The sequence below is a fragment of the Bombus huntii genome, chromosome 10 (assembly GCF_024542735.1).
Source record: "Bombus huntii isolate Logan2020A chromosome 10, iyBomHunt1.1, whole genome shotgun sequence".
In the NCBI taxonomy this organism is placed as follows: domain Eukaryota; kingdom Metazoa; phylum Arthropoda; class Insecta; order Hymenoptera; family Apidae; genus Bombus; species Bombus huntii.
Genome location: NC_066247.1, coordinates 8,398,742 through 8,426,284, shown reverse-complemented (window position 1 = coordinate 8,426,284; position 27,543 = coordinate 8,398,742). Strand labels below are relative to the sequence as shown.

The 27,543-nt window shown below is 45.0% G+C and overlaps 1 protein-coding gene across 1 annotated transcript; it reads right to left on the bottom strand.

Annotated features, from left to right (window-relative positions):
* Window positions 1–1,155: 1,155 nt before the first annotated feature.
* LOC126870162 (homeobox protein Hmx) lies at window positions 1,156–23,243 on the bottom strand. The gene is made up of 3 exons (XM_050627641.1): window positions 18,074–23,243; window positions 7,577–7,923; window positions 1,156–3,322 (listed from the first exon to the last, which is right to left on the bottom strand). Exons 1-3 carry the CDS (start codon window positions 18,664–18,666, stop codon window positions 2,484–2,486), a joined length of 1,779 nt encoding a protein of 592 aa, XP_050483598.1. The 5' UTR covers window positions 18,667–23,243; the 3' UTR covers window positions 1,156–2,483.
* Window positions 23,244–27,543: the final 4,300 nt, after the last annotated feature.

The window sequence follows — 27,543 nt, the reverse complement described above, 5'->3', positions numbered from 1 at the left end:
CTGGGTTTATCTGTCTTTGGAGACGATCGCGGGATGGAGACATTGATCGGGAGGAATTGTTGGGAATATCTGAGGGATGTCTGGTTAACCCTCTTTCATATTCCCGTTTCCATTGTGGTATTTTTTAGTGGCTATACATACTCATCGGGATTACTTTTACATCGGGATGTGTGTAACTTGAAATTAAATTCACGATCCCAGTTGGAATTTTTATGTTTCCAAACACGAGAAGGAAATGAAATTACGTCTAGTAAAAGCGTAACCATGAAACTTTTTTCTCGTCTGTAGCCTTCGAAACTTTCTGGTCTCCACTCCGGGAACAGTCTCACTGAACGAAGTCGCGCATTTCACAGCTACTTCTGGCTTTCAGGAAATTCGAAATCAACGCATTTCAGAATGTTCAACAAGAACGCAGGAAACGATTAAACGATAGAACACAGAGTACAATACGAACCGGGTACGGCGGTGACAATCGACGAGGGTCTATCGAGCACTTTCCACTTCACGACGACTCGGTTACATAGGCATTCTAGTGGGAAAACGTCGGTTGACTTTGCCGAGAAGCGACATGTTCCACGGTGTGTTAAGTCGTCCACGGGATCATGAATATTCGCGGACTTATTCGAAGATATTTCGTTGATCGTTCGATATTTTTTTAACTTTTCATCTTTGTTGGTACATCCGAAGTATCGTCGATTTTCGCTCGAAGCGTTAAACGATGGATGGCTGATTTTTTCTACCCTTGAAATTTGATTATTTTTTGATGTCTGCAACTCAATATTTGTAAGATTCAGGACAAAAATACGCGTGGAAAGGGACGATGATGCGTGAGAGATGGGATGTTGAACGACGTGGACTGTTACGTTATGGTTCAACGATCATTATTAGCGATTACGAAACGATCAGCTGTACAATAGTCTGCGTGAATCTCAGATCACAAACGTCCGTACAAAACACGACGCGACAAGCGGTGTGCTTTGCTTTCCATTTTCTTTAATTGACGTCTATAGATTAGGTGGAGAGATATACAATGCGAAGGAGAGGAGAGAGCCGGTATTTCGTAACTATACCGTTCGTTTAATAAAATTAATCGTTTAAATACTTATCACAACAGGTAGAATGATGTCGTAGGAACCCTGCCTGTGTCTTACGGTGTATCTAACAATTAGTTACAATCTCATAGCGGTTACATTTACATTTTTCTTTGAGATTCCTCGTTTCGTGTTTGCAACGTTCCCGATTAGAAAGAAGACTAAGGAAAAGAAAGAAATTAAAATTTGTGTTAACGGTAGAAACAAGTTTCGTGTCACGTATTTAGAAAAGCGTATAAACGGAACGATAGAAAGACATAAAGTGAGCCAGACAGCTATAGAAACAGAGGGAAGGACAGAACTGTGTTTGTCCTGCGCTCATCGACAAAATATTCTTAATAATCGTTCCACGAGCAGTTTCTTATCGACAAGTTGACAGACTAGATACATACTTATATTACAATTGTTCGACTTGCCGGAAGTCGCCAGTCGCGTTGAACCGCGGCGAAAAATCCAACCTCCGACACCGTGACGATCCTGTCCTCTTGCGTTTCGATGCATCGTCGCTTGGAACGGAACGCGGATGCTAGTACACGGGCTTGGAACGTGCAATTGAAAGACGTGGCGCGACGAACGTGGATAAAACGAGATCGTTTCGTTGCTGAAACGGAGACTCGAGAGCCATCGATCGTGCCGGAATTTAACGAGCCAAACCCGCGATTCCAGCGATGTTGAAAAGCTTTCGGATAGCTTGAACAAGCCAGATCGTGTTTCGGTTAAACCTCTCTCTGTTTTTTTAAAATCGTCCGGCTATTTTGTTGGCGAATTCTTTTACTTTAAATTCTATCATTTTGCATTAACTCTCGGTGATCGTTTTGTTCCTTCCTTTTCTAAAGATCCGAGTGATATTCTTTTGTATAGTTCAAATAACTGTTTTTCTCAGTTACAATTTCCCATGTAGCATTTTTTCATTTTTTAAGATATGTTGTAATATTTGAAGTTTCTCGTGTTCTTTTTCTTCTAAGTAAAGTTATATCGTATAGAGTGTTACGTAATTGTGATTAAATATTTTAAACCGAATAAGGAGAAACAAAGATGGTAGAAAATATATGATAAAATTTTGTCAAGTTTCTCCTCTCGTCGGTAAGATCTGATCGTGATAAAATATCGAATCACAGATATTCTCTAATCTTTCGACTTCCAGTAAACTTTTAAAACAAGACTGATGCTAGAATACTGAAAAATCAGTGTAATTGACGAAAAAGGAAACGTTGAAAAGAAGAGACTCTACCTGGCTCGATCAAGCTCGCACGATCGACGATCCAAGATGACCGAAACGGCAGAAGAAAACGTTTATCCGGACAAGGCGATCGAGGCGAGTCGCGAGAGGGAGACCGCGGTGTCGGCGGTGGTTGGTTGCAGCGGGCCGACGGTCTCGTGAGCCGGACGGTGTTATTGCGAAGAGGATTGGGGTGGTTGGCCGTTAGGCGGCGGCGGCGGGGGTGGCGGCGGTTGTGGGTGTACCTGGTGGGGCAGGAGAGTGTGCGCCTGCACGTGAGCCGGGTGATGATGGTGGTGCTGATGGTGATGGGAGTAGAAGATCGACTGGGCGGTGGTAGGGGGGCAGGAGGTGCCGACGCCGACACCGACGCCGACTCCTACGCCGACCGAGTGGGAGAGCGCCGACGTGGCGACCGACGCTGGCGCAGCGGCGACCGGCGGCGCAGCGACCGACACCGAGACACTGCCGGACGTTCCGCTTCCGGCGGACGCCTCGTGATACAGTATCGGCACCCTGACTAGTCTCTGCGCCGCGTGCGCCATGTTTGCTGCCTCCAATTCGGCAGCGAGTTGTCTTTTCCACTTGTTACGACGATTCTGGAACCAGATCTTCACCTGAGTCTCGGTCAGCCGTAACGTTGCAGCGAGACCGGCGCGTTCAGAAGACGAAAGGTAGCGTTTCATGTCGAACGTGCTTTCTAATTGAAACACCTGCGACCGCGAGAACACAGTTCGCGTCTTCTTCTTTCGTTTCATGCTGCTGGAGTCGCGACCATCTACGCCAACTTGCACGCTGTTCTGCCCACCGCCACCACCGCCTCCACCACCTCCACTATTCCCTGTGCCACCGCCGCTACCACCGTGAAGACTCGTCGAGTTTGTGGATTCCCCTTCGCCATCCGCCTCCGGGCAGTCGTCCTGCTCACCCAGATCGTCGTGTCCTTCGTCGCCCGTCGACGGACTCCGTGTCCGGTGCAGACGCTCCTCCCCGTTCTCGTCGTCCAGGTCGTCTGCAGGAAAATGATATATGATTGCTTGAAAATTGTTAGCCTTCCTTGGTCTGTCGAAAATTGGTAGCCTTCGGACAGTTATATAGACTGCCGACCGTAAGTATTATATAAGGACACCTACTCGTTACATTTACTGGAAAACTGGGACAAAATTTTCCTTTATTCGATATTGCCAATTACAAGACGAAAATTTGTAGTAAACTGAATGGAAACAGAAGCAGCGAAAGACACTCGGTTTGTATCGAATATCGGTAGGCGATAGCGTACATTGTAAGAATTTGATTTTGAGTAATAAGATAACAGGAACCCAATTCCAAAGTTTCCGAGTAAGATTGAAATCGTCGTTCTATAATCGAGAATCGATTCCGTCGTAAAGGGGAAGCTGTAAAAGCGGATGCTTGAATATCTTGTCGTCTAGAATGGACGATAATCGATGCAAAGTAGCGACAGGATAAGATAATGCGTTGGCTTTTGGTAGCCGCAGGAGGTTGCTCATCGATACCGATTAACGCCTCAATTTTCCCGATAGGCGGCCACGCATGTCGTAATAGAAACATATGCTTCCAATGTCAGTGATGATCGGTAGTTCGTTGTCATTGTGGCGAATGCAAGAGTCTAAATGGATACTATCGCCAACGACCGCGCTATAAATTGTCCCGCGCTTCCGACGGAAGTTATGAAACAGTTTTAGTTGCGATTTAATATTAAAATTACCAATATCTAATTATACCTAAATATATCCTACATCGATTATTACAATTAAAACGGTATGAAGGAAGTAGTTTAGTACATTAATACCGTCATTTATAAAAGCTTTTGTATAGTTCATGAAGAGGTCATTTTTACTAAAATATAATGTTACAAAATTCCCCTGCGAAGTTAGTATGTTCTGTGGTAAGACAAGCAAGAGCTGTTTTACGTATATTGAGAAATAAATATGTCGTGACACATCGTGTATTTAAATAAAAAAACGGTGTTTTTATGGGACGTACGGAGATCCTTGTAAGTGACTGTATTTTAGCGAAAGAAAGCATTATTTTTGTTAAAAGTGTTGGCATAATTTTAGTAACGCTGAAAATAAAATTTAGTAGCCACGGTGTTAACTAATTGGTAGACTGCTTGGGAAATTTAAACGTGCAGAAATATACACAACATGCATGATGTGCAAAAATACGACGAAATATCCAAAGTAAAGAACTCGTTATATCATTTAGAGGATGAAACAAATTTCTATTTAGCCCTGCTCATAAAAATATGAATTTGCATAAGCATCCGCAATCTACTAATTTATCATAGACCTAAAAAAATTCAAATCAACAAGTATGTACAGTACTATGTGTAGAGTGGTTGATCGTGAGATTCATTAGACGAGATTGTTCGTTGTTGAAACCATCAAGTATACTTAAAATGTTAAATAAATAAGTACAGAAGGACGCTTGTACTAATGGATTCGTCAAGACAGTGTATAATCGCTAAATATAATCGCTGATAACTCGTTGATAACTCTGATATTGATTCGCGCGACTAACTGATAACTGGTTGATAACTGTCTTCCTTACGATCGCGTCCATTTATTTACACTGGTCGGGGGAGAGTCGGAAAATTCAAATTCGTCTTTGTTCGACGATTGCACGTAGCGGCGACATTGTTTTGACGGGAGTTTATTTATTCTTACATTACGTGTATCCTAACGATATTGATACTCCGAGGCAAAACAACAACATGATTTGAATTGTCCTGCAGCTCGTGTGCCGCTACAAGTATTTTCGCAAATGATAATGTTGAAAATTGTGGATCTTTGAAGCCGAAATAATGTCATAGAAACACTAAATTTATACTGAGGATTAATATTAAAATAATGAAATATTTATTTCATGAACGATTCCTTATATATTCATCGATACACACTTGACGCATCTCAGCACTTTCTTCTATACCCGACTGTTAACCGACTCTTAACCGACTCTTAACTGATTGAAGAGTTTACATTCCTTTGTTTTCGAGACGCTGCAGCCACACATACTTCCACACACCGACACTCACATACAAGTATCTCTACTACGTATTTAGCCTAGTCCAGCACAGAAAATTATACATATCTCAACAGATAAAAATCGAAGATTCATTGGAAAGAATCCAAAGTGTTTTCATAGTTTAAATTCGTTTGATTTAATTTCACGATAAAGAGGCTATTATATAATAACGATGAAATTAGCATATTAGAGTAGGAAACGGTGTCTGCAGTTTAATCTTCGTTTTACAGTTTCAACTGGGTAATTATGGAACGCGATATTACTAGCATGATGGCGAGTGACGAATCCACGCGCGCCAGCATAATTTCACAAATCGTCCTATTTATTCGGACGATCATTGAATGTTGGTGAAAACGGTTTGGCATATGCTAAACGCGTTAATTAACCGATCCTTTAAAGCGTTTTCGTCGTTGGCATCGGTCGAAACAGAATCGCAGAGATATCCCTTTCGGTATCGTCGATCAACCGGGCCGAGAATATGTGTCTATAAATTGTCTTTGGCCAATGAATTCGATAAATCAATTGGAGCTATTCATCTCGGCCGGCCGTTGCATTTAATATTTAGTCGATTGATAATCCGCTAATTAATATTCTATTTATCCATTTTGATATAATTGCCTCAGATATCGGGAGTAGCCGTGTTTCACCGCTCTAATGAAATATTTGTCGTTTCTGCATCGGTCCTTCGCGCCTTCCATGCGAAACTCGACTCATCGAGTTGGTTGTACCGCGATCTCGCAAATCCATCGTAAACATCTCGTGTTTCGCGCCTCCATTCTATCAGTTAACTCAGAAAACCTACAGTTTCCTCGACTGTTCCAGTTTACCTCAAATTTACACATCTTCCATGTAAAAGATTATCATTTTTCTGTGATTTACACACGAAGAATATCTTGTGTAGATAAAGCATGTTTTATAAAAGACTTAGAAATTTTTCTCATAAATCTCGATCTCTATGTAAATCTTGACCTATTGTCCTTTTCTATTTCTTTGTCAAGATGCTAAGAACAGAATTTAAGGTATTTTAGAATGTCAACTGTTACATGTTACGCGTTACGTGAAATGTTTTCTAAAATAACGATCGAAGAATGTGAAAGCGACGAGGTATTTACGAAACTATCAGCGGCAGGTCTCGCCGTAGGTGCAAACGGTCGTCATCTAGCAGGCTGCCAAGTATTTTGGCGAAGTGGCAGGAGTAAAACGATCGGCGGGTAAGGCGATCGACGTTGGTTTGTCGTGGTGGAAGCCGTGGAAGCCGTACTCGTCGACGTCCACGCTCGCGTTTATACACTTACGTACAACGCGTACGAGCCCTCGTCTTGCCCTTTTCTCTTTTTCTTATACCGTTTCCAGTTTCTTTTACGATACTCGCGAATTCTCATCTTCCCAAGTGTATTTCATTGCGGATCAATTTCTCTCGTAAAACATCCCTTATTTATACTTCCTTGCAACCAAACAGTACGTCACTTTTGTGCCCTCTACCTCGCATAAAAATCGACGATTTAGTCAGAAGCTACAGGAAGAGGATTGTTTCTTTCAACCGTGATAATTGAGTTTTGTCGGTGTACAAACAGGCCGTTTGCAAGAAATTATGTCAATCAATCGATCACGTTCTCTCCGCGCAATTTGGGATTGATGTGCAACGATAGATGCATCGTTGATGTCCACGTTCATTCAACGGTCTATTTGCAGGTAGAGCGAGCGCACGATTTTCAATCAACGAGTTGTTCCGCACGAGAATGTTTACAAGCCTCTATCACGCACGAGTAGCCTAAATTTATGATTCAACAAGTCGACACGATTTCACGCATAATCATACTACTAGAATGTTTGTAGAATATTTGTACGAGTATATGTATATTCGATACAAGTAGATTTCTGGTGAAATGGTTCCTAATCGGATCATTTATTATGTCAACTATGGGTGAATGTATCAAGGATAAACGAGTATGCCCTTGTCCTGTTACATCGATTTCGATTCGAGAATCGAATATAGAATACAAACTGAGATAACGTTATTTGTTTTAAAAGTAAACTAATACTCTAAAATTAATCAATTTAATCCGAACTATCGTCCATCACCTATCGCTTAGTGACACTAAGAAGGGTACCTTGAATTGTTGGTTCAACTTCAAGAATTACTTTCAGTTTCCTAATTAAAGACTATATCCAAATTTTTGCCTAGTGGTAGAATTCTTGATTCTTGGCATTGGAAACTCACCCCTTTGCGGAAAGGACGCGGAAGCAGGACTAACGCGGCTCAAGTTGCCGACGACGTCGCTCGGCGACGGATGTTCTAGCGTCTGCAGACCGTGCGTCGGCCTCCATGGAAACGGCCAACCGGCGCCACCGGGTAGAACGCCACGGATGCCGTCGGCATCGACGATATCCGATTGGCCGGTGACCTGAACGGCATTGCTCAAGGCCGACGAAGCGGCTGCCAACCGCGAGTGATGTTGGTGTTGCTGTTGTTGGTGAAGGTGTTGCAACGTCGACGGAAAGAACACGCCGCCGACGCCAATTCCGACCGGATATCGGCCCGCTATCAACGACGACATCAGGCCCAATCTGAAAACGGAAGATTCGATAAAGTTCAAACATCGCATCAAAAGACGCAAAGATACAGTGGCTAAAACTGTGTCGATCATTTTTCTTCGAATATTTTCTAGTATCGTGTATCTCGTATAGTTAATAAATGTGTTTCAAGCGACTATCACTGAAAGATAAAAAACAATTCTCTCCTCCTCTGGTTATAAGAAGTTCGTCCATGAAGGAATTAATTGTGATTTAAGAGACATGCGATTTTTCAACGATCGCTTCTTTCTTTAATTAGTTTTTGGTGCTATAAATGTCACGAGGATCGCGTAATTGTTTTTCACGGATTGTACAAAGTCTGTGATCGAGATTGATTTACTTATTTTCGAGAAAGATTCAATTTATTTTTCGTAATACGCTGCTTGTTTAAAAAGAAAATAGCAAAGAGGATTTTAGTTGTATCGCCAGTCATAATTAGCAGAGTAATCTTAACATTTCGGGATTGACATCGTCCAGTGACGCCGTGCTACTATAAAGATCGCACGAGTCTCATCCTATCAGAATTTACAAAAAAGTCCTCGAATCTCGTATCCTTCATGCGCAAAACATTTCTGAAGACATTTACTCCGCAGAACGGAAAAAAATCGAAGAATTTGGGATTAAAGGGTGGTTGTGATGGGTTCGATTAACCCGGAAGCATTCGCGTAGGATCGGTCACGTTTCACCGAGAGTTAGCTCTGCCGGATCATTTCGGGGCGCAGCGGCGTAAAAGTGAAACCGTTAGCGAAATGTTTGCGCCGGTTGCGAGCCGTTTAAAGCCGCGCTCTAAATAAAACAACGCTAAAAAAAAAAAAGAGGGAAACAGCGGGATTAAAACACAGCGGCCGCGTTTCCAGCGGGTTGAAGCGTGGCTGAATGCGAGCGTTGCGAGGCTTTACACAGTCGGAACGTGGCCGTGTCCGAGGCGTCGGCCACGATTCAACCTGGTCCTCTCTCCCTTCGTTTCCGCGCTCGAAAAACCGGCAAACGGTTCCAAACCCATTTATCCGGTCCACGGCCGTTTCGTCGAAAACGAGCTCCATTCTCTTTCTTGTTGCGTTACTCGCGAAAAAAGACCAAACCATTCTCTTCGTGCAACCGATTCTTCGCGATCTTCCGAAAGCCATTAACGTCTGCTCGATCTTTGCTACGAAGCAAAGGAATTTTTCGAGAGTTATGCCCATTAAGGGCGACGCGAGCCGTGCCCAACAATGACACCAGCCATGGCTCGCTGTTTGTACAGCCTCGTTATTAACGGTGAAAATCCGCTTACGGGATTCCGATGAATCGGTTTACCTTCGTCGAGGATTCTTTTATTCGTTGCCTGTGATCGGAAGTCGAGAGCGTGAATGGAGAATTGGGCATAATAGATCTCGCGAATGAAATAGATGATCGATGGAATCGTAGGTTGTGACTAATTGAAGATTGTTCAGCGATCGAGTGGTTGGATGTACGTGACATCTGCAGAGTAAAAAGAAACGACGTGTAGAACGGAGTAAAATCGTGAAGATGATAACTCGTTAGGGTGGATCGTATTTGGATGATGGTTTCGGACGAAGGTTTGAGCGGAGAGCGAATATCCGCCGTTTGCTAGTTTTCTGGTAAATAGAGCTCTTTGTTACCGGGTTCTTGGAGGTGCTCTTAATTGTAGATTAAGGTAAATGGAGCTCGTAGTGATACCTAAACCTGTCTAAACCAGGGGCAAATCCCCAAATCCGGATATTTGTAAATGGAAGGTTACGTTCTCCTAAGTGCTGATCTCGGCGAGGATATTCACGGCTGGAGCACAGCCGCTCTACAGCTTTCGCTTTTCAATGTACACGCAACCGAATTGCTCCTTGAGTTTTGGGTTCGTGAGCTGCAACTCGAGCTGCCGACGCATGCGAGGTCTCAACTACAATTAGAACTCCATTCTATAGATTATCTCGACTAAACTTTCATCGAGAGCGTCGAACTCTTCCATTCTTCGTACATCCACGCGGTTTGATTATTTTCACTTTCCATATTAGTTGAACTACGAAAAATTTCCAGTAGCTCAATGGAAATTTACTAAGACAAAGGACTAGCAAAGCTGCTGCCACTTCAAACTTCCCAACGTTAATGTCTATCCTCGAATAATAACAGCGATACTTTTCAATGGTACTCAAGTAGAAGTTTCTAATTAGATCTTACCGCAAACAGAGCTGCCAACGTCTAACTATCTCAGGGCGGATCCCTGCTCCCGAAACAGAGAGCTCTCAATTATACCGGCCATTTTGCCGGGTCGTGTGTAACAGCCCGGCGATCGTTATTCCTGATCAGCGTTAAGTGCAGCTGCGAACGCTTGACGTTGCGCTCGGATCGAAAGAGAAACAGAGATAGAGAGATCGAGATAGAAAGAGAGAGAGAGAGGAAGAGAGAGAGAGAGAGAGAGAACTTAACGCTCTAGCGGCGATTTGCGGCCGGCGATTTAGTTGGTCATCAGAAATGTAGGTTCGAACACATCGTCGGGAGCCGGTACGGCAAGAAGCCCACCGATTCGGAAGCCATACCAGCTCCCCCGTTGTTCATGACTCGTTCGTTCCCTCTCAGTCCGGCCACGAGCTACGATCTCTGATCGCCGAATCGATGCACTTTTCCTCCGGCTTGGTTTATGCTCGTCGACGATCGCCGACCGATCCTCCGACGGTCGAAGCTTGTCGAGTCGACACGCTGCTTGCGGTGGGATTCCTTAATCGTTCGGAGTTGTCGAGAACTGTTCAGGGACACTCGTTTCTCATTTGACGTTCCCGATGTTTGTTCGAATATAGTTGAAATTGATTTTAACGAGAGTCTCGTCGCCACTGTGCGTGGAAATGTTTGCAGAGCTTGGGTTATATACTTAGACTGCGGATATTTATGCATTTATAAGAAATTTCAACGCAAAGATCAACTCTGCTTGCAAGTAATTACTACACGAACGTTCTCGATGAATCCCGAAGAAAGTCACAGTGAGAGAAGCACGCAATTCCAGTTGTCTCGCATCGATAACTGATAGGGTGGTCGACGCGGCTAGTCGCGGTATAAGAAAAAGAAAACGCAAAAGAGGAGTAGCTGCCGGGGGCATCGGCCATACAGATGCCCCGGGAAAGATAAAAGAAATCTGACAACCGCCTGTTTGTAAGCATCTACTTGGAGGGAGGCCGTTTTCTAAGGAGCCAGGTATAAACACCAAACACTCTCGGCCGTTCGAGGAGCATGCTCCACCTTTTTCTGCCTAATTCTTGCGCGGCTTACGTCTTCTTAGGTAGCCAGCGGAATGAATGGCCGTGAGCAGAGGCTTTCTTCTCTCCTTTCTACGGGCGCGACTCCTCTTGCTCCGGCTTCTTCCTTCGCTCGATCGATTCAACGAGGGTCCTCGACTTCCTTCGATTCTACTTTATCAGCACAACTTCAATACGGCATATCCCTTTCTTTCTTCTCGCCATCCACTTCTTCTTCTTCTTCTTCGATCTCTTTCTCTTTCTCCGACTTGATCTTTCCCGTTGGTCGGTCGGTGATCTTATTGGCTCGATCGAATGTCCACAGAAAGAAACTCGTTGATTACGAGTCACACCGGCATAATCGGATACGGACGGCTTCGATGAAACGCGACGATGAATATAATCGGAATCGAACGTCAAACCGACGATATTCTCTGTATCGATTCAACAGCCGGTCGATGGTCAAGCTTTGATTCTTCGATGTGCAGATCCTCCACCAATTTGTCCGTTAAACTTCACTCTCCCCTATACAGCCATAGTTCAATGGATATATTATCCCTTTTTCTGTATTGATTATTATCCCACCTTTTTACTCGGTCATATCGCCCGCTTGCTCGTCGATTGTACGCTGGTACTCGCGCGCGCGCGCGTTCTAGGGCGAGCGTGCGCCTAGTAAGTGGCATTCTCGAATATAAACTCTTTATGCCGTGGTTAACGATCGCCCGTAACCCGATACGTTTTTGTCGTGTACCGTTACACTAGGGGAGGTAGTTTTCGGTGCGTAGTCCGAAGAAGGAGAAGTCGATTACGCACGATGGCGGCCAATCGTTCCCGCACAGCTTTACACCGCCTCGAAACTTCGCCGATTTCCGCGGCGCAAGGGTTTCACAGCCTCGTTGGTAATTAAGAGCTCTCTGCTCGGAGACCGATCGTTCACGCCTCTCATCTTTCTTCTTTTTTTTTCTCTTTTTTTCGTCTCCAGGCTTTGTGCTAATTCGTCGTCGCCGCTGGTGGTTAAACGAGAACGAAGGGTTTTCGTGAAGGGTAGTGAATTGGCCTGAAATGCCAGAACGTTCGAAATAAAATCGTACGGATCTTTTGTTCTCCATAATTTGAAAGGAATTTGCATTTTTCAATGGAAGTTTCTTTTCAATTTTATTGGCGGAACATATGCAAAAATATTGCGCGAATCTTGATATTGACAAGGGGAGCGTGCTCTATTCTTATTGAAAAAAAAGAAGATCGCGTCTTTGCTTAATATCGATAAGGGAGCGAGTTTTGTTTTTTATCGATTTGCCTAACAGCGTTCATGGTTACGTACTGACTTATAAAGTGTCATTACGATGACCCAACAATGAGTTATTGGCTTTCAAAGTACTCGGCTAAATCCGCTACTTGGCTTCATTCCGCTGGCTGCCTGTTACAGGCCAAGTGGAGGATTTATGCTTGTGCTTACACAGGAGACAACTTCATTTCACTGGATTTCAAGGAAACAACTTAATTGCTTTAGCGCGACGCTTGCAGGCTTTAGAAACCCAGACCAGGATACATTCGCGGATTAAACCCTTTCTTCGTCAGGGGGAATTAATTACGCCAGACGCCGCTAAGATTTCTTCTCCCATTAAAAACTTGCCCGTTTCCGGTATGTACGGTTTAACCCTCGAACGGGACGTCTCGTACCCTCCAGGATACGTATTTCACTTGTAATGTTAAGGAAATTTCACCAACGTAAGTTTCCCAAAAATATTATAATATTCGCGTAACGATGACAAAGCGAAGAAACGAAGAATCGGATAAAAATTGTTCGATTCTAAACAAACGGTATTGCTTGTGGTGTACAAACGGAATAAATAACGGTAGACTGATCGTTTAAATAGCATTTTATACCGGAGTGGTTGCATATCCGTGCTTTCGAAATCAATTTCCATGAAAACATGGAATAGCGCCGACAGCTACTGCTCTGCAATTTTGGCTCGTTTTTCGACACTCGAAAATTCATCTTACGCGATTAACAGCTCTCGTATTTATACCAAAGTTACGCTACATACACAATTAAGATTATTTACGTATAATTTCTATATAACATACATACAATTTACGTATTAACATACACAATTTTGTTGTTCCTGATTGTACCACAAATTTAAGTTTACGCTGCATATATATAGGATTATTCGACCTGTTAAATCATGCATCGTGGATACTAACAAAAGTAACTTTCAGAAATTGAACGTTTCGCAATCATCCCCATAAAAGACCAGACTCGCGAAATATTCCAAAGTACATGCTTCCCCGGTTTCAGTCGGGATTTTCGATTTCGGCGAGAGAACGGAGGCGTCATCAGCGTCAACGGTAGAATAAAAGGGACGAGAGCCCGAAAGAGTAGAGAGAGGAACGAATCGAAACGACACACGTACGTACAGAGAGGAGAACCGAGGAGGGAAAAACGAGAGGGAGAAACGTGAAAAAAGGGGGTAGAACGGGAAAAGGCGGAGGAGGAAAAAGGAGGAGGAAAAAGAAGGAGAGATAGATGGAAGGAAAGAAGGAGAGAAACTGTGTTTCGACGCGATTATTATTCGTGGTCTATTCCCAGCTACCGTTCATTCCACATTTGTTTCCGACGCTGTAATTTACGGGCGATCATACAGAATGGGCTTTATCGTACCTTCCTTTGAAACTTGCAGCACGATCCCACGCTAATTAACGAATCATTCATCGGCGCTGTAATTAACGAGGCCGACTCTGTCGCGGATTATCCCGGCCAGATCTTTTGCGCATAGACGTCATATGCCTGCGGTTACGTTACTGAATATTGTTGCTCCCTTGCAAAGGAGCCCGCGCGACTTTTGCACCATTGCTAAAAGAGTAGACGAGTAGGCGAGAGGGAGAAAATAAATATATATAGCGTATATATAATATAGTATGCACATAGACATATACAGATATACATCCTTACGACGCTTCCTGTATCTGTAGCCAGTTTTCAATGCCGTGTTCGTGCGAGATTTTTTCTCCTTCTCTCTTCGTCTATCCATCTCCTTCTATTATTTTCTTTTTGATGGTTTTTCCTTTCTTTTTCCTCTTTTTAAACGGAATACTGTTACATTTGTTGCGCTTCGTTTCCCGGGATAAACACGCGGTAATTAGATTGGACTGCGAGGAAAATGTTGAAGATAAACGAGAAACGCGTTTCTGTTACGCGTCGTCCTTCTGATTAATTTACAGACTCTGACGACGCTCGCACACACGAGCTTCTACCTCTCATCACTGGGATATTATCAATTTTAATACGGCTTTGTCTCGCGCACCTACCGCCTCGCCCCCTCCCCTGCCACTCTTTAAACCTGATAGCTTCGCGCTACACGACAACTCGATACAACTTGAATTATTTTCGACCTTGCTACTCCTTTCTGTGGATTTTTGTTGCCTTGGAGCAGGATAAGAGTCTGTCTAATTGTTCTTTAAGCGATAAGGATCTTGTTATAGAGGCAGGAGAAATCGTGGGATACGTTTCAGTTGCGTCCATAAAAATATTCTGCATAAGCATTCGCGATCTAGTTATTTCATAGCGGTAAAAAAGCTTTCTAGACTCGTTATTTTTACAGTTATAAAATAAAATATTCGTCGCTCGCAAACAATCAACCAATTTCCACCAAAGACGTGTTAATTAATAAACCGACTCTCGTTCCTATTGTTAATTTTCACGACTTTCAGATCGCGGAGCAGATATTGATACAAAATCATTTTCAGACACGTCATATTTTTTAATTGATCCCTTAAAACGGAGAACGGTTTAGATCGAAGGGTGTAGCGGCAGGGGGTTAACTGTTAACGCGCTTCTGCAACCCCCTATACGCGTGTATATGCAAAAATGTGGCGAAACGGAGAAGGATGCGAGGTAAATTCACGGACCGGCTAATTCAGGTAATATTCTACACGGGAATCCTTTCTGCTGAAATCTCTTCCTCCCTGGAAATGCTATTATCGTATCAGTTCAGCAAAGGGAGAGAGAGAAAGAGAGAAAGGGAGAAAGAGAGAGAGAGAGAGAGAGGGTTGCACGTTAAGCGTCGAGATGTTCGGGGGAAGATTTCACGGTGCAAGCTTTTCGTCTACTTAGCCGACCTTGGTGAGGCCAAGACTCGGATGCCGTAGGCAGCGATTTAATAATAAATCAAACCAAGAAGTGTGTTCGCTTGCGTGTGTTGCTCTCGCTTCCTCCGCGCGGAAGACGCTCGCTGGGGTGGCCGAAACGGGACGGGATAGGTGGCCGTTTCTCCCGGGAGCCTTAGGCTCCTTAACTTCCACTACGCGCTGCCGTCTCATCCGCTGATGTATTATGCACCCGTTGCCTAATTGATTCTTTTCTACTTTCCGCGCCTACGTTGATATTCGATCTTCCATGGCGTAGACTCTACGGAACGGGGTGCAATTAGTTTTTGTCTAATGGTCTTCTAGAATGGACTTCGTTGAACATATACCGCAAACGTGTATCTCAAACAATGTCGCAACACGAGATAATTTAATCTCGCGTTAAAAAGACATGAAAACCATCAGAGGGGTATTTCAAGGATGTTCTTTGTATCCTACTGATCGTTCAAAAGATAATTCTTCGATCGTTTGTCGAATTTTATAGATTTATCGATTATCGGAGACATTGAAAATATTTGTAGATCTACCGAATTGTCCGAGCGATATCAAAATCAAGAAATTCTCGTGTGTTCTTCGCGCGTGATATGTATTCTAACATTTCACAGGAGCAGTTTCGAAGATCGAGGACCACAGCAATGGTCGTTTAACGCGCCACTATTTTACCCATCTGGAAAATTATCGAGTGACACGCCATCGAAGTACACCCCCTTGTGGTGACAAGCTCGTGCCCCGGAATAATCTTTTCTCTCGATCGAAGTGGCGGGTCCCGATGCACCGTTGGTTCGAGTGCAACTTAATCAAATGGTAAACGGGTGGAAAACAAGCAATTGGAGGCATCGAACCGTTACAAGAGCGAGTAAGCAAGCAAGCAAGCAAGCAGCCGGTTATATAGCGGGGACTCGTCAATTGGAAGGGGGTGTAAATCTGATAAAATCATCTCGAACCCTCCCTCGTCTCTGGCAGCCCCTTGTGGCTGAGCTTGGCCCGGCTCGAGTTCCTTGCCGAGATATATCCGATACAGAGCCGGACGGCCCTAAGTAACGTAAGTAATGTAAGAGGGTGGTTGTTGCTACGGTTGTTATTAAATGAGACAGCCTAATAGGCCCATTACGGACCCCTCGGTCCATTCCCACATAATATAATCCGAAGCTGCAGCCACGCGTTTCTCTTTCCGCTACTTTATCACTCCCTTACCACCTCCAACCACTCTGTCCTTCGACCAAAGTCCACATATATATACCATTCATACGACCTGTGTATGTTCACCAAAAGAGCATTCACTCTGAAAGAAAATTTCATTTGTGGCTGAAAATCTTTCGTTTGATTCTTGCGCATCGTCCAATATCGTCTTCTGATTTTGGATCACGGATGCTCGGATATTCGGTTCTCGGTTGGATGTTTCAGATCATTTTTAATGGTGTTATTATTCGAAGAACTGTATTTTGAATTGTGGCATCCTAAATAGAGATAATGGTCCTCTGTCGAGCATCCTCGAACAGTAGAAGAATGCAGTTGACCGAGATCTTTTTAACGGGTCTGTCTTGCCTTTCACGTGCAAAACGGTAGCTGGCTTTTTCCCTCGATGAATTTTGAGAAAATAAGGTAAACCAGAGAACAGCATTGCGGATGGTTTCGACGCCACTTTGGGAAAGTTATTCGAATAATTTCGTTTCCATTTATTGCGTCACGAACAGGGATAATAGCACTATACACAATGCCTCGAAAAAAAAAAAGTTGAATTGATCAAGATCTTTCTTCCGAATTTCTTTCGCGTTTCACGTTTGATCGGTTGTTGACGTTCCCCTCCGTGAAATCTGGGGAAAATAAGGGAGAGACGAGAATAATATCGACACTCTTTCGATAAGATAATCGAAAAGCAGGATTTTAAAAGTAAATAGCGTTATTGGAGAAAAAAAGTTGGCATACACGTATCGATTGCGTTGATTGTGGCCAATCGACGTTAATCGTATGCGGCGACGCGCGATCGTCGATGAAATAGTTATCGCGCTGGCAGTCGCCGCAGATATAAAATTGATGGCGCGCACTAATTCCTTATTAGTAAACATTGATACCTAACAGCATTTAATGGCGTTGACGTATTAACACGAAATGATAGTTCCACTGGTATAAACTATATTCGACATCGGTGCAACGAATAGATGCTACCGTCGCGTACACGCCATTCGTTCGACGAACGTGTTAAATTATTCTTGGACGAGATGCGAGGCAGAACTATCGGTAAATAGTCGATTGTTGCGCGTTTCGAGGCTGTTTACATTTCGACGATGACGGCTGGATTTACGATCCTTGCAATTTAGAAATCATTAGTCAGATATAGCATTATTTAGGTAGAATAAAAGGTCGCTTGGTCCATTTCGTACGATAAAATATTACGGGACGAATGATTGCAGAGAGATTAAACGGATTTTGTAACACCTTGCGTACACGAAAACTTTTACTAAACTCAAATTCTTTTTATTGACCTATTATAATACGCGGTACTGTCAAACACAGCTGAAGCTATTGTTTGATAATCGTTTCACGATTGCAAAACTCAGCCGCACAAACAACACGATGAAACGCAAAGCATCCATCAAACCACGGGACCGTTCAGTTCGGTGGACCACGAAAAATTGGTACACTGAAAACTACGAAACTAACCACGCTGAAACCGCACAATATTCAACGTTCAGCGTTCAACGGCATGAAGTTTCATTGAATACATTGACATATACTGTGAAAAAAGAAACAGATCGATAGAGAGGAAAACATACCTCGACAGCATCGCCAAGTCGGCCGACGCTTGGTGACCGAGCAGAGGGTTCGTAGAGGCGTCGCTGGGTGGAGAGAAAGTGGACGCCGGGCTGGTAGCACTGGTAGCACATACGATCCCCATGTTAGTAGCATTGTTTCTGTTGTCTGTCGTGTGACCGACCGACGAGACACCCCTTTGATTGTTGGAAAATCTCAAGGACGTAGGCGAGGACAAACCCCTTGCAGGGCTGTCGCAGGAGGATCCGATTCTTTGGGAATTCTGAGCGTTCGTCGTTGGCAATGGCGAGCCTCTGTCGACATCCGACGATTGCCTTTCAGCGGACACCGTCGATGTAGAGTCTATAGGTGGTGACTCGGGTCTTCCAAGGATGCTAGAGATGCTGAAGGACGTGTACTGAGGGTTACACGCGGGCCTGAGTGCCGGTTTGCCTACGTCGAAACTGAAGGAATGGTGATTGTTCAATCCACAACCAGATTTTCCGTTTTTCTCTTGTAGAAGCAACTCCGCCGGTGTCGAGCTGCTCCTCGAAGCTTCCAGTTCCAAATCCTCTTCGGACACTACGGATACCTCGATCTCCGTTTCACCAGACATCGTTGACTCGCGTCCAAAGAGTCCGTTCCAGCGACGTTCACGGTTCCCCGAACGGAACGCGTCAGTCTCGAGTTCTGTTTCCCCTGGAATGGCACACGATTCGAGCAAACAGTCACCCGTTCCACTGAACACGGCTCGTTGTACGCGTTCGTCCCGTCAGAAGAGCATCGGATGCTCCTCCGCCGACGGTCCGACGGCAGAACACGGTCTATCCGACACGCGGAGCGGTTCGAATCGCGGCTCGCGTCGCATATCAAGCGGAGAGCGTAACACGATGATAATGGTAAACTGTACGGTGTAGACTAGCGGGTTCGTCGCAACGCCTTCGATGGCAGAACGTCCCTGGTCGTGCTGGATCGGAGACGGATCGCTCGATCGCGCGACATTCGTAAGCGATACCCTGGACGACAGGATGATAGGAGACAAGACACTTGGAAGGCCCACCCTTTCCAGAGCCACCCTCTTTCGCCCCTCTCGTCCTTCAACCACCTCTGTCCACCACCACCACCACCTTCCGACTTTATTCGCGCGTCACAGTGTGCGTTACACTGTGCGTATATACAGGCGAATGTATTTGTGTGAGTGTGTATGTGTGTGTGTAATTGTGCGCTTGTGGTAGCACCTCCTCCCACCACCGCCTACCAACCTGACACGTAGCCGTTTCTCCTCTCTTCCTCACCCCAAACCGATCTTCTCTTCCCCTCTTCGACCCGCTAGTTTATTCGCGAGACGTTGCCGTACGTGTAAAACCGCGAAGAGCAACACGGAGTCACTTCCTCGAGTCACTTTCTCTTCCACTGATCGTTAATCACTCGTTCGCCGGTGTTCCGCTTGTTTTTTTTCCCCACGTAAGATCGATGGATCGCATTCCTTTGTTTCTTTTAATATTTACCACTGGATCGGATCGGATCATCGTTACACGATTTACGAACCATGGTCAAGTACTCTTGCACGAAGATGCACGGTGAATCGCACAACAGGGTGAACGTTTGGAAGAATCGGTAGGAACAACACGGTGACATCCACTCGCGGAAATCGTCGGCCGTGAGCACGAGCAACGAGGTGAAAGTAGCCGAGAATCGCGAATGCGTATCGTGGCGAATGATGGACTGCGGATGGGCACTGTGCTCGCACTAAGGGTAGGAAAACGCCGGAGAAACCACAGGTCACACGAACGAGGGCCTTACTCGAACATTCGCGCACGCAGCCGGAGCGCGCGGAGCGATGTAGGGAAAGCGAAGCGGAGACGGAGAGTGCGAGCGAGAAACAGCGACGAAGAAGGAGAGAGAGAGAGAGAGTGAGTGAGTGAGTGAGTGAGAGAGAGAGAGAGAGAGAGAGAGAGAGAAGAAGCATAGGCAGGGTGGAGAAAGAGAAAGAGGAGGAGAAGATGGAGACGGAGGAGGGTAAAGAAGGATAGAACGTGGAGTCACGCTCCGAGACTCACGGGGTGGTAGTGTTGCGCGTCGGGTAGATAGACGACTACCGAAGGACAGACGAACGGGCCGAAGGGATGGTTGAAACGAGAGGGATGAAACACGAACGAAGATAGAAGGGTGGCGAACGCGTTGGAGGGGAGCAGAGAGGATGGCTAAGCTGCAAGTTGCCAGAAGGGGTGTCGTTGTTGGAGGGGTAGGGGGCGGGGCGGAGCAAATGGCTTACCGTGGGGGATGGATGTCGCGATTTCTCATAGGGTGGAGGCGCGATCGATGACTCGTGGCAGAGTGTATCCGGCACGGGGGTAGCCGTAGGTGCGGGCCAATCGCGTGAGCCGCGTCGTCCTTAACTCGAAAGATACTCGCCCTCGACGATCCTGCGGATCGCGGAATGGGGGTGGTAGCGCTGCCTCACCGAACCTACCTACTCTGCCAGAGCCAACCAAGGGGTGGGGATAACACACAACTCCGCTGGCTGGTGGCCGTGCCTCGCCGTGTTACTTATCCATTATAACACTCCAAGATCTTGATTTAAGCCTGCAGCCAGCGGTGAGCTTTTAACCAATTAGCCTTTATAGCCTACCCCCCTCGACACCCCGTTCACTCTACTACCCCGTGCTTCCCTCTGTCCTTCCCTGCTCGCCACCCTTCTCACCCCTCGGCTCGCGTTCCTCAGTCATCCCCCTCTCCAACCGCCCATTTTAGCTTGCCTCGTCGACTACTCGCTCGCTCTCTCTTCCTAACCGGTGTGCCACACGATGGTAGTTCTCGTACACCTATATCTGCTATTCTATACCAACGTCCTCGCCGCAGTCGCGCGATGTACCCACCTAATCTACTGCTTCTCTCCCTTCCACCGCCACCCTCTAGTTACCTCTATCCGTTAGCTCCCTCTTTTTCTTCACCGTTCTGGCCCTCCTTTCTCGCTCTCTATAACCACATGCATTATGCGCGTCGGTGTATCAGAGCCGCGTATTCGCGCGTGCAAATACCCCGAGAGCACGTAGCCGGCCGCGCGGGGGTGAGTTTCTCGTTCCGAGTCAGGAACCCTCGTCGTCCTCTCGTCCCTATCCATGCCTCGCTGTCGTCTTCCGGCTCTCTCACTCTTTCGCGATACTCCCTCCGGGTTAAATAAGCGCCAGGCGACGGAAATTAAGAGTGGACCGCGCGATTCCATCATGATACCGATATCGTGCTGTCGCTTTTTCTTCGCTCTTCCGCTGCCTTTGTCCACGTCATCCTTATCTTCGTCCCACAAGAGAGACGCGACCGAGATAGAAATTCCGAGCAAACCATTTTAACGAGCAATTTTCCCCGATAAATAAATTTTTTCATGTAATTTACGCGACAAAGGGAGCAAGTATCGCTTCGGATCTCATCTCGCACCTCTTTCTGCGGAAGAATCACCGAAGGCACGGCCGACTAACGAGTCCGGAGGGCTCCTTTAACGACCCTTTCATCCCCAAGTTAACAAAACGCGCGCGTTGCGTGGCATAATGGGTCGGTCCTCCCGCGGATCCAGCCGGAAGGGCACAAAAGCGATTCGAGCGTCCGCGTGAAAGCGCGGCCTGCCTCTCGAAAGTAGGAGAGAATGATTACACGGCCAGCGGCGTAGGCGAGCGCCACGGAAGGAAAGCGGTCCCCGGTAAAAAGGGTCAAACGCGTACGTTCTCGTCTCGCGAGCAACTCCGTCTAAAGCACGACAAAGCGAACCAACGACCGTTTGTGTGTCGTCGTTTACGTGTCTGTTACCCCACGGAGGTCCTTCGCCTACATAGGTAACGAGAAACCGTTGACCAACCTCCGGAGGGACGAACGGAAAGAACCAAAGGAATGACTCTAGTTTCACCGTACTATAACGAGGTTATATCGAGAGGTACATTCGTTCTAATCGTATCAGCGTTTCGTAAAGGCGACGCTTTACGTAGAAAATTGTCGATGAAATAGTTTATTCGACACGTTATTTGCAAGCTTAATTTTTTCTAGCCAATGTTGATGGGGTAGTTTTATCTATCGTCTATAGTCTATAGTAATGCATTTCTCGCTACTAGAACATTTTGTCCTGCGATGCTAGAAATTCGATATAAAACTGATTATAAAGGACAATTAAAAAAATCGTGAATCCGTATAAGAATTACCAAATGATCGAAAATCTTCTAAATTATTTTGTAATTTGTAATCGTAACGAATTATTTCAATTCTCCTCTCGACAGAAGAATGTAATATATATAGATAATAAATGTATCGTGAAAAAGGTTAAAAAGTTAAGAGCCTCACGGATTTACAAATTTAGCTCGTCGATTTCCGAAATCGACCATGCCATTCTCCAAAAAATAGTCTTTCGTGTAACCGGCAAGGCCGGAACACGATGCGACGGAGCGGACCGCCTTGTGTTGTCCGTATTTTACTTTGTGCTCGGTGCGTAAGAGGATTATATACTTTCCGCATGGAGACGGAGATAGGTGTTCGTAAACGTAGGCGAAAAGAGAAAGAGACTCGCGGGAACGATCTGAGAGGGCGAGCGTTTACCGAGAGACATAGAACGAGACAGCCATCCGGTATACGAAAGACGCCGCAAGATAGAAGATAGAGAGGGGTGGTGGTTGAACAGGGAGGTAAGTGGTGAGTATGCTTCACTTTTCACGGGGGCGCCATTGTTCCCTATTATCCGGCGTGATTAGTCGATGATGCAGGTAAGCTACCACGGGGGGTCCCATTATATTGCCGGCAGAACTACTCAGTCATCCGCGAACTGCGTGAGTTTCGCCTGGAATATTGCGACCATCCTCTAGCAACGTGTCCTCTGTCCCTCCTCTTCTGTTCCTCGCATTCTACCTTCGTCTTTCAACCAGTTAGACGGATCGGTATTCTTTTTCGCAATGGTCCTTCAATGGCCACCGATGCTTCTTTCTCGTCTGTTTCGGAGCCTGCCACCGAAATCGGTCGCCCCGCCGACCTGCTGTGAAATTTATACTCTTACCATGGGCCGCAACAATGATCGTGGCCTCTGCCGGCCGTTTTTGCACGGCCGATTTGTATTATCGTGCCGAAGCCGCCCTTTATCCCCGGAACGCGAATCTGCTTTGCCGAGTAATTAGACCGTGCGCCGACCGTATCATCGTTCTCTTTCTCTCTCGCTCTCTCGTTCGCTCTGGACAACGTGCACCTGGAAGATCGATCGGGAGGATCGATCGACGACCACGTTTAGCGGGCGACGAGATCGTGGCCGATCTCTGCCGTGGATACGGAAGAGGCTGGTTTTTAGCAGAGACGCTAATTGCGCTGGGAATTTGGTGCAATTGATGAAGCTCGTTTCTCAAATTATCGGAGATTATATTCCACTTATGAATACGTAAAGAGATGATTTTCGTAAATAGCTGCATAGGTATTATACGCGAGAACGAGTTGATTCGAGTTGTTACACCGCGATTGTTCCTTCCGGTTGGATGGCTGTTGTTTCAGTGGGAAACTTAATCGCGTGATCGAACACTCATAACATACGACACCCCCGCGCGTGCATCACAATGGCGGAACGAGACGGAAGAACGTGGCAAGGCGGCGCTCGACAGAGATCGATCAGAGTCGAACAACCGTGACATAATACCTTTAACGAGGGATACACGCAGCTGACAGGTAAAGAAGAAAAAAGAGGTTGGGAGGACGGAGGGAGGGGTGGAGGGAGGAGAAAGATTTCAAGAGCAGCGGTTAGATAACAAGCGATTAACGGCCGGTCACACAGCTTGAAACCTGGTGGATGGGGTAGGGGAGGGACATAATGGCGACGGAGGTAAACGAGGAGCTACCGAAGGTCGTGGAACAAGGCAACGAGAAGAAAAGCCACGGTTCGCCTGCCGGCTCTAATACCTTACATTAAATCCGGAGAGAGAGTAAGCGACTAATTACTTGACGCCGTTCACAGTAAACGCGAATTAAAAAGGAACCGGTGGCTCATTTTTGCGAGCAAGAGGAGAGGAGACGTTGCTTTTGTCTTGTTCGAGATGGAGCGGTGTTGGTGTCCCTCTACTGGTTCCGCGCTACTTTCGCCGAGCTAATCTCCGTGCGAAGACCGATCGAAGCGGACGTCCAGATCCGCCGGAAAAAGGAACTAGCTCGGGGCTCGCCGGCCTGTGCTCGATCTCTCGTGAAAGAACCGACGCAAGAGAGAGATCCTCTGGTCGTCCCGGCCAAACGACCGCTCACTCGAAGAAAATTAAACGGCCGGACACTCGATCGATTCGTTTACCTAGGAATTATTCAAATAAGAGGATATTCTAACTTCGGGAATTTCTAATCTATCGTACAAGGAGGAGGAATTCAAGTCTTGGGAACAGTTGAGGGATTTAATATTATAGAAGCTATATCGGTATTGAATATTAAATGTTCCTAGACGCCTGTTGCACGGCTATCGACACTACCGCTCGATTTTCAATGTTTTTAACGTTTTTCAATGTTTTGCGTTCGATGTGCAAATCGAAGGCTGCGACATTTCATAAAACTGTGGAATGTACGCAAAAGAAACAATTTAGAAAAATATTAAGCGAATCCTTGGAATTCTCTTTTACAAGCACGACGTTAAAAACGCAGGATTTTCATAACATGTACACCGATTTATCGATTAAATCATTAATATTATCTCGTCACTTATGAACGAGAATCGTGTACAACGAAGTATATTTCCAAGAGGAATAGACAAAAATCGTAATCTTTCTGAATGACATAAACGTGCACCCTTCATTAGCCCTAATCTAGCATCGGTGATTACGTTATCATCTGACAAAATCATCGTCGACCACATCATCGCAGGACGAAGGGTGACTAACTAACGTAAGAGATAATTTTTAATTCGGCGACCAGACTAAATTAAAATTGTGAGGACGATACAACGAGGGGGGTGACGAAATGTTGTGGTCAATAATGGCGTTTTCACGTTTTGACCGTCGACGCGGGGGATGCGATCTAAATTTCCGGGACGAACATCGGGGGTAGTGTTAATGGACGAGGGCTAGCGTATTCCCTAAGGACAATCGTGCCGGTCAAATTAGGTAACTTTCGTAAATAGCCCGGGTGTATGGTTTTCTGGTAGGGACGGCACGCCAAGAATTAAAGGTTGCTTATCCGTGCCAACTTTTTTCTTTTCCCGAGGTGTTTCTGTGGCCTCCCAATAATTGGAGTAATTACCGGTATTCTCGATACGCGAGAAACCTAAGAAACGTAGGAAAAGAACGAGGCGTATATCGTTCAACAACACTCACATGCTTAAGTCGATTTGCAGTAATCGTGTGTGTCGCATATTTCTTTAATATTGCATGATTTTCCCGATTACATATTTAAATTCGATCAAAGTGTAGAAATTAACGACGAATTAATAATTCGAAGCAGCATTTGATATCTTTTTATGGACGCATCATCTGTAAATTTAATTCATCCATTAGTGAACGTAGCAAAATGATATTTTACTAGAAATATTGGTATATCTCGCAAGAATGTTGGTGTTGTTTATATAAATCTCACTTACAACATTGGTGATTAGACGTACAGGTGAATAATTCGTTATAAAGCACGCAAACACGAGCTTTTATATTCGGCTTGATTACCAGCCGAGCAAAAATTATGGAATAAATGAGCGATCAGATGAAAAAGAGGCATCGTTATTTCGTCGGGGGGAACAATGCAAATGGACTTGTTTGCCGGCCGGTGCATTATGATTATTTTAATAAAGGAACATTCACCGTGTGTTCGATGAAAAAAGGGAATTTAACGAAAAATTCACGGACGAGCGCGATTATGATGGTACAATTACGTAAACAATACCTGTGCGCGAAAATAAGGCTGCGGCTCGTTACGATGGCTGCATAAATGTAATATTAATACAAAGGGAACAAAAATTGCCGGACATTTTACGAACGGGGATATCATTTTGTGCGAAAGCGAGTCGATCCATCAAAATGTTCCGATACCCGATTTCATTTAAAACAGCAAACGCACCTCCTCCCCCCGCCTGTTCTCCTTATTACAGCATCATAAATGAACAACAATTATTCGCGATCTCGTGGCGAATACATCTCGCGATTAATTAAAAAAGTTTCCTGCCTGTGTGCGGGGAAAAGTCTCTGCTCTTGCAGCACTAGTCAAGCGAAATAAAGAAAACCAAAAAAAAGAAGACAAAAAAGGAGAGAAAAGAGAGGAAGGGGATAGGAGAAAAAAAAACGGAAGAAACGAATACATATCACGGCGTTGGTTTTTCGAAAAACTCAATCTTCGATATTCGTTTCACGAGAAGGGGAAACATTACGCTGTATCCATAATAGAACGCGTGCATTTCACAAAACCAATAAAAACGTGGCGAATAAAAGCAACCGAAGGTTCTCGCGGTATTTCGAATCGTATCTGATTCGAACGCGAAACTTCCTTTTAACTCTTTGTGTCTGTACGTTACCGTTCCCTATTCAATACCAGATTATTATTTGAATAAATTCGTAGGAAAAACGATTCATAACACGCTCTGCAGTTCTCATTAAATTTGTATAGAATGCGATAACAATGCTTTTAATGGTAGATAAGGTGCGTTTAGATAATGATAGGAAGGAACGATATTATATAGAAAAGGGACCGATATCACGTGAAAAATTATTCCCATCGATCTAACTTCCGTCGAAACCGCGACGACTGCGAAGTTCCTGCACATTCCCGTTGCCTTTTTCCGCGTACATTTTCCAGATGTATTTCAGACGGTTCCTCAACAGGATCGGAAGGAAGCCGGAAAAATTCCTCGGACCGAGCGTTTGCCCATCCGAGTCCACGAAAAGTCGTAGTTTCGACCCTCGAGACTTAAGGCTTACACGCACACCCCTGTTAAAATGCGTGTTCGGCATGTACAAACTGTGCAACAAATTTTTGCCAAACGGATTCGCGAATTTGATACAATTTACGTGGAAATTTTTCGGCCGATTGAAATCAAGTCGAGATCGGACGATTGTGATGATTAAATTGCGTGTTTAATGGAAATACGTTTAATCACGTGTCGAAAGAGGACTTTGGCCCTTGGCATACCTTATCGATCGGATCTGCACGTAATGCGGCATGAAAAACTAGAGGAGCTCTAAAAGGCCTCAGGGGAACATTAAAGTTAATTGATCTCCTAATTTGAGAAATTTCCACCAGTCCATAAACTCTCAACAGTCGCGTCGACTTTAACGCAACTTTTCGCGTAACCAACTATACGATCATCTTATGATCTTTAACCAATTTCATGTTATCGTAAACGTCGATTGGTATAGTATAAAATGTATCCCTGAACATCGTACTTCCTGCAAAAATTTCAACTATTGTTAGAAGACTTGTATCTTTGAACCTAACGCGAATCGGGTTATAATAATTCATTTAAATTGATACTAAATACGATACAGCAAGAGTATGCTACTTATGTACCATTTGATCAAAAGAT

What these genes read in the sequence shown, in the direction of transcription:
- LOC126870162 (XM_050627641.1), bottom strand. Translation starts at nt 18,666, where the DNA reads ATGTCTGGTGAAACGGAGATCGAGGTATCCGTAGTGTCCGAAGAGGAT. An exon ending in GACTTGGCGATGCTGTCGAG is followed by an intron (nt 7,924 to 18,073) that starts GTATGTTTTCCT and finishes TTCCGTTTTCAG; the next exon opens with ATTGGGCCTGATGTCGTCGT. An exon ending in CGCGTCCTTTCCGCAAAGGG is followed by an intron (nt 3,323 to 7,576) that starts GTGAGTTTCCAA and finishes ATTTTCCTGCAG; the next exon opens with ACGACCTGGACGACGAGAAC.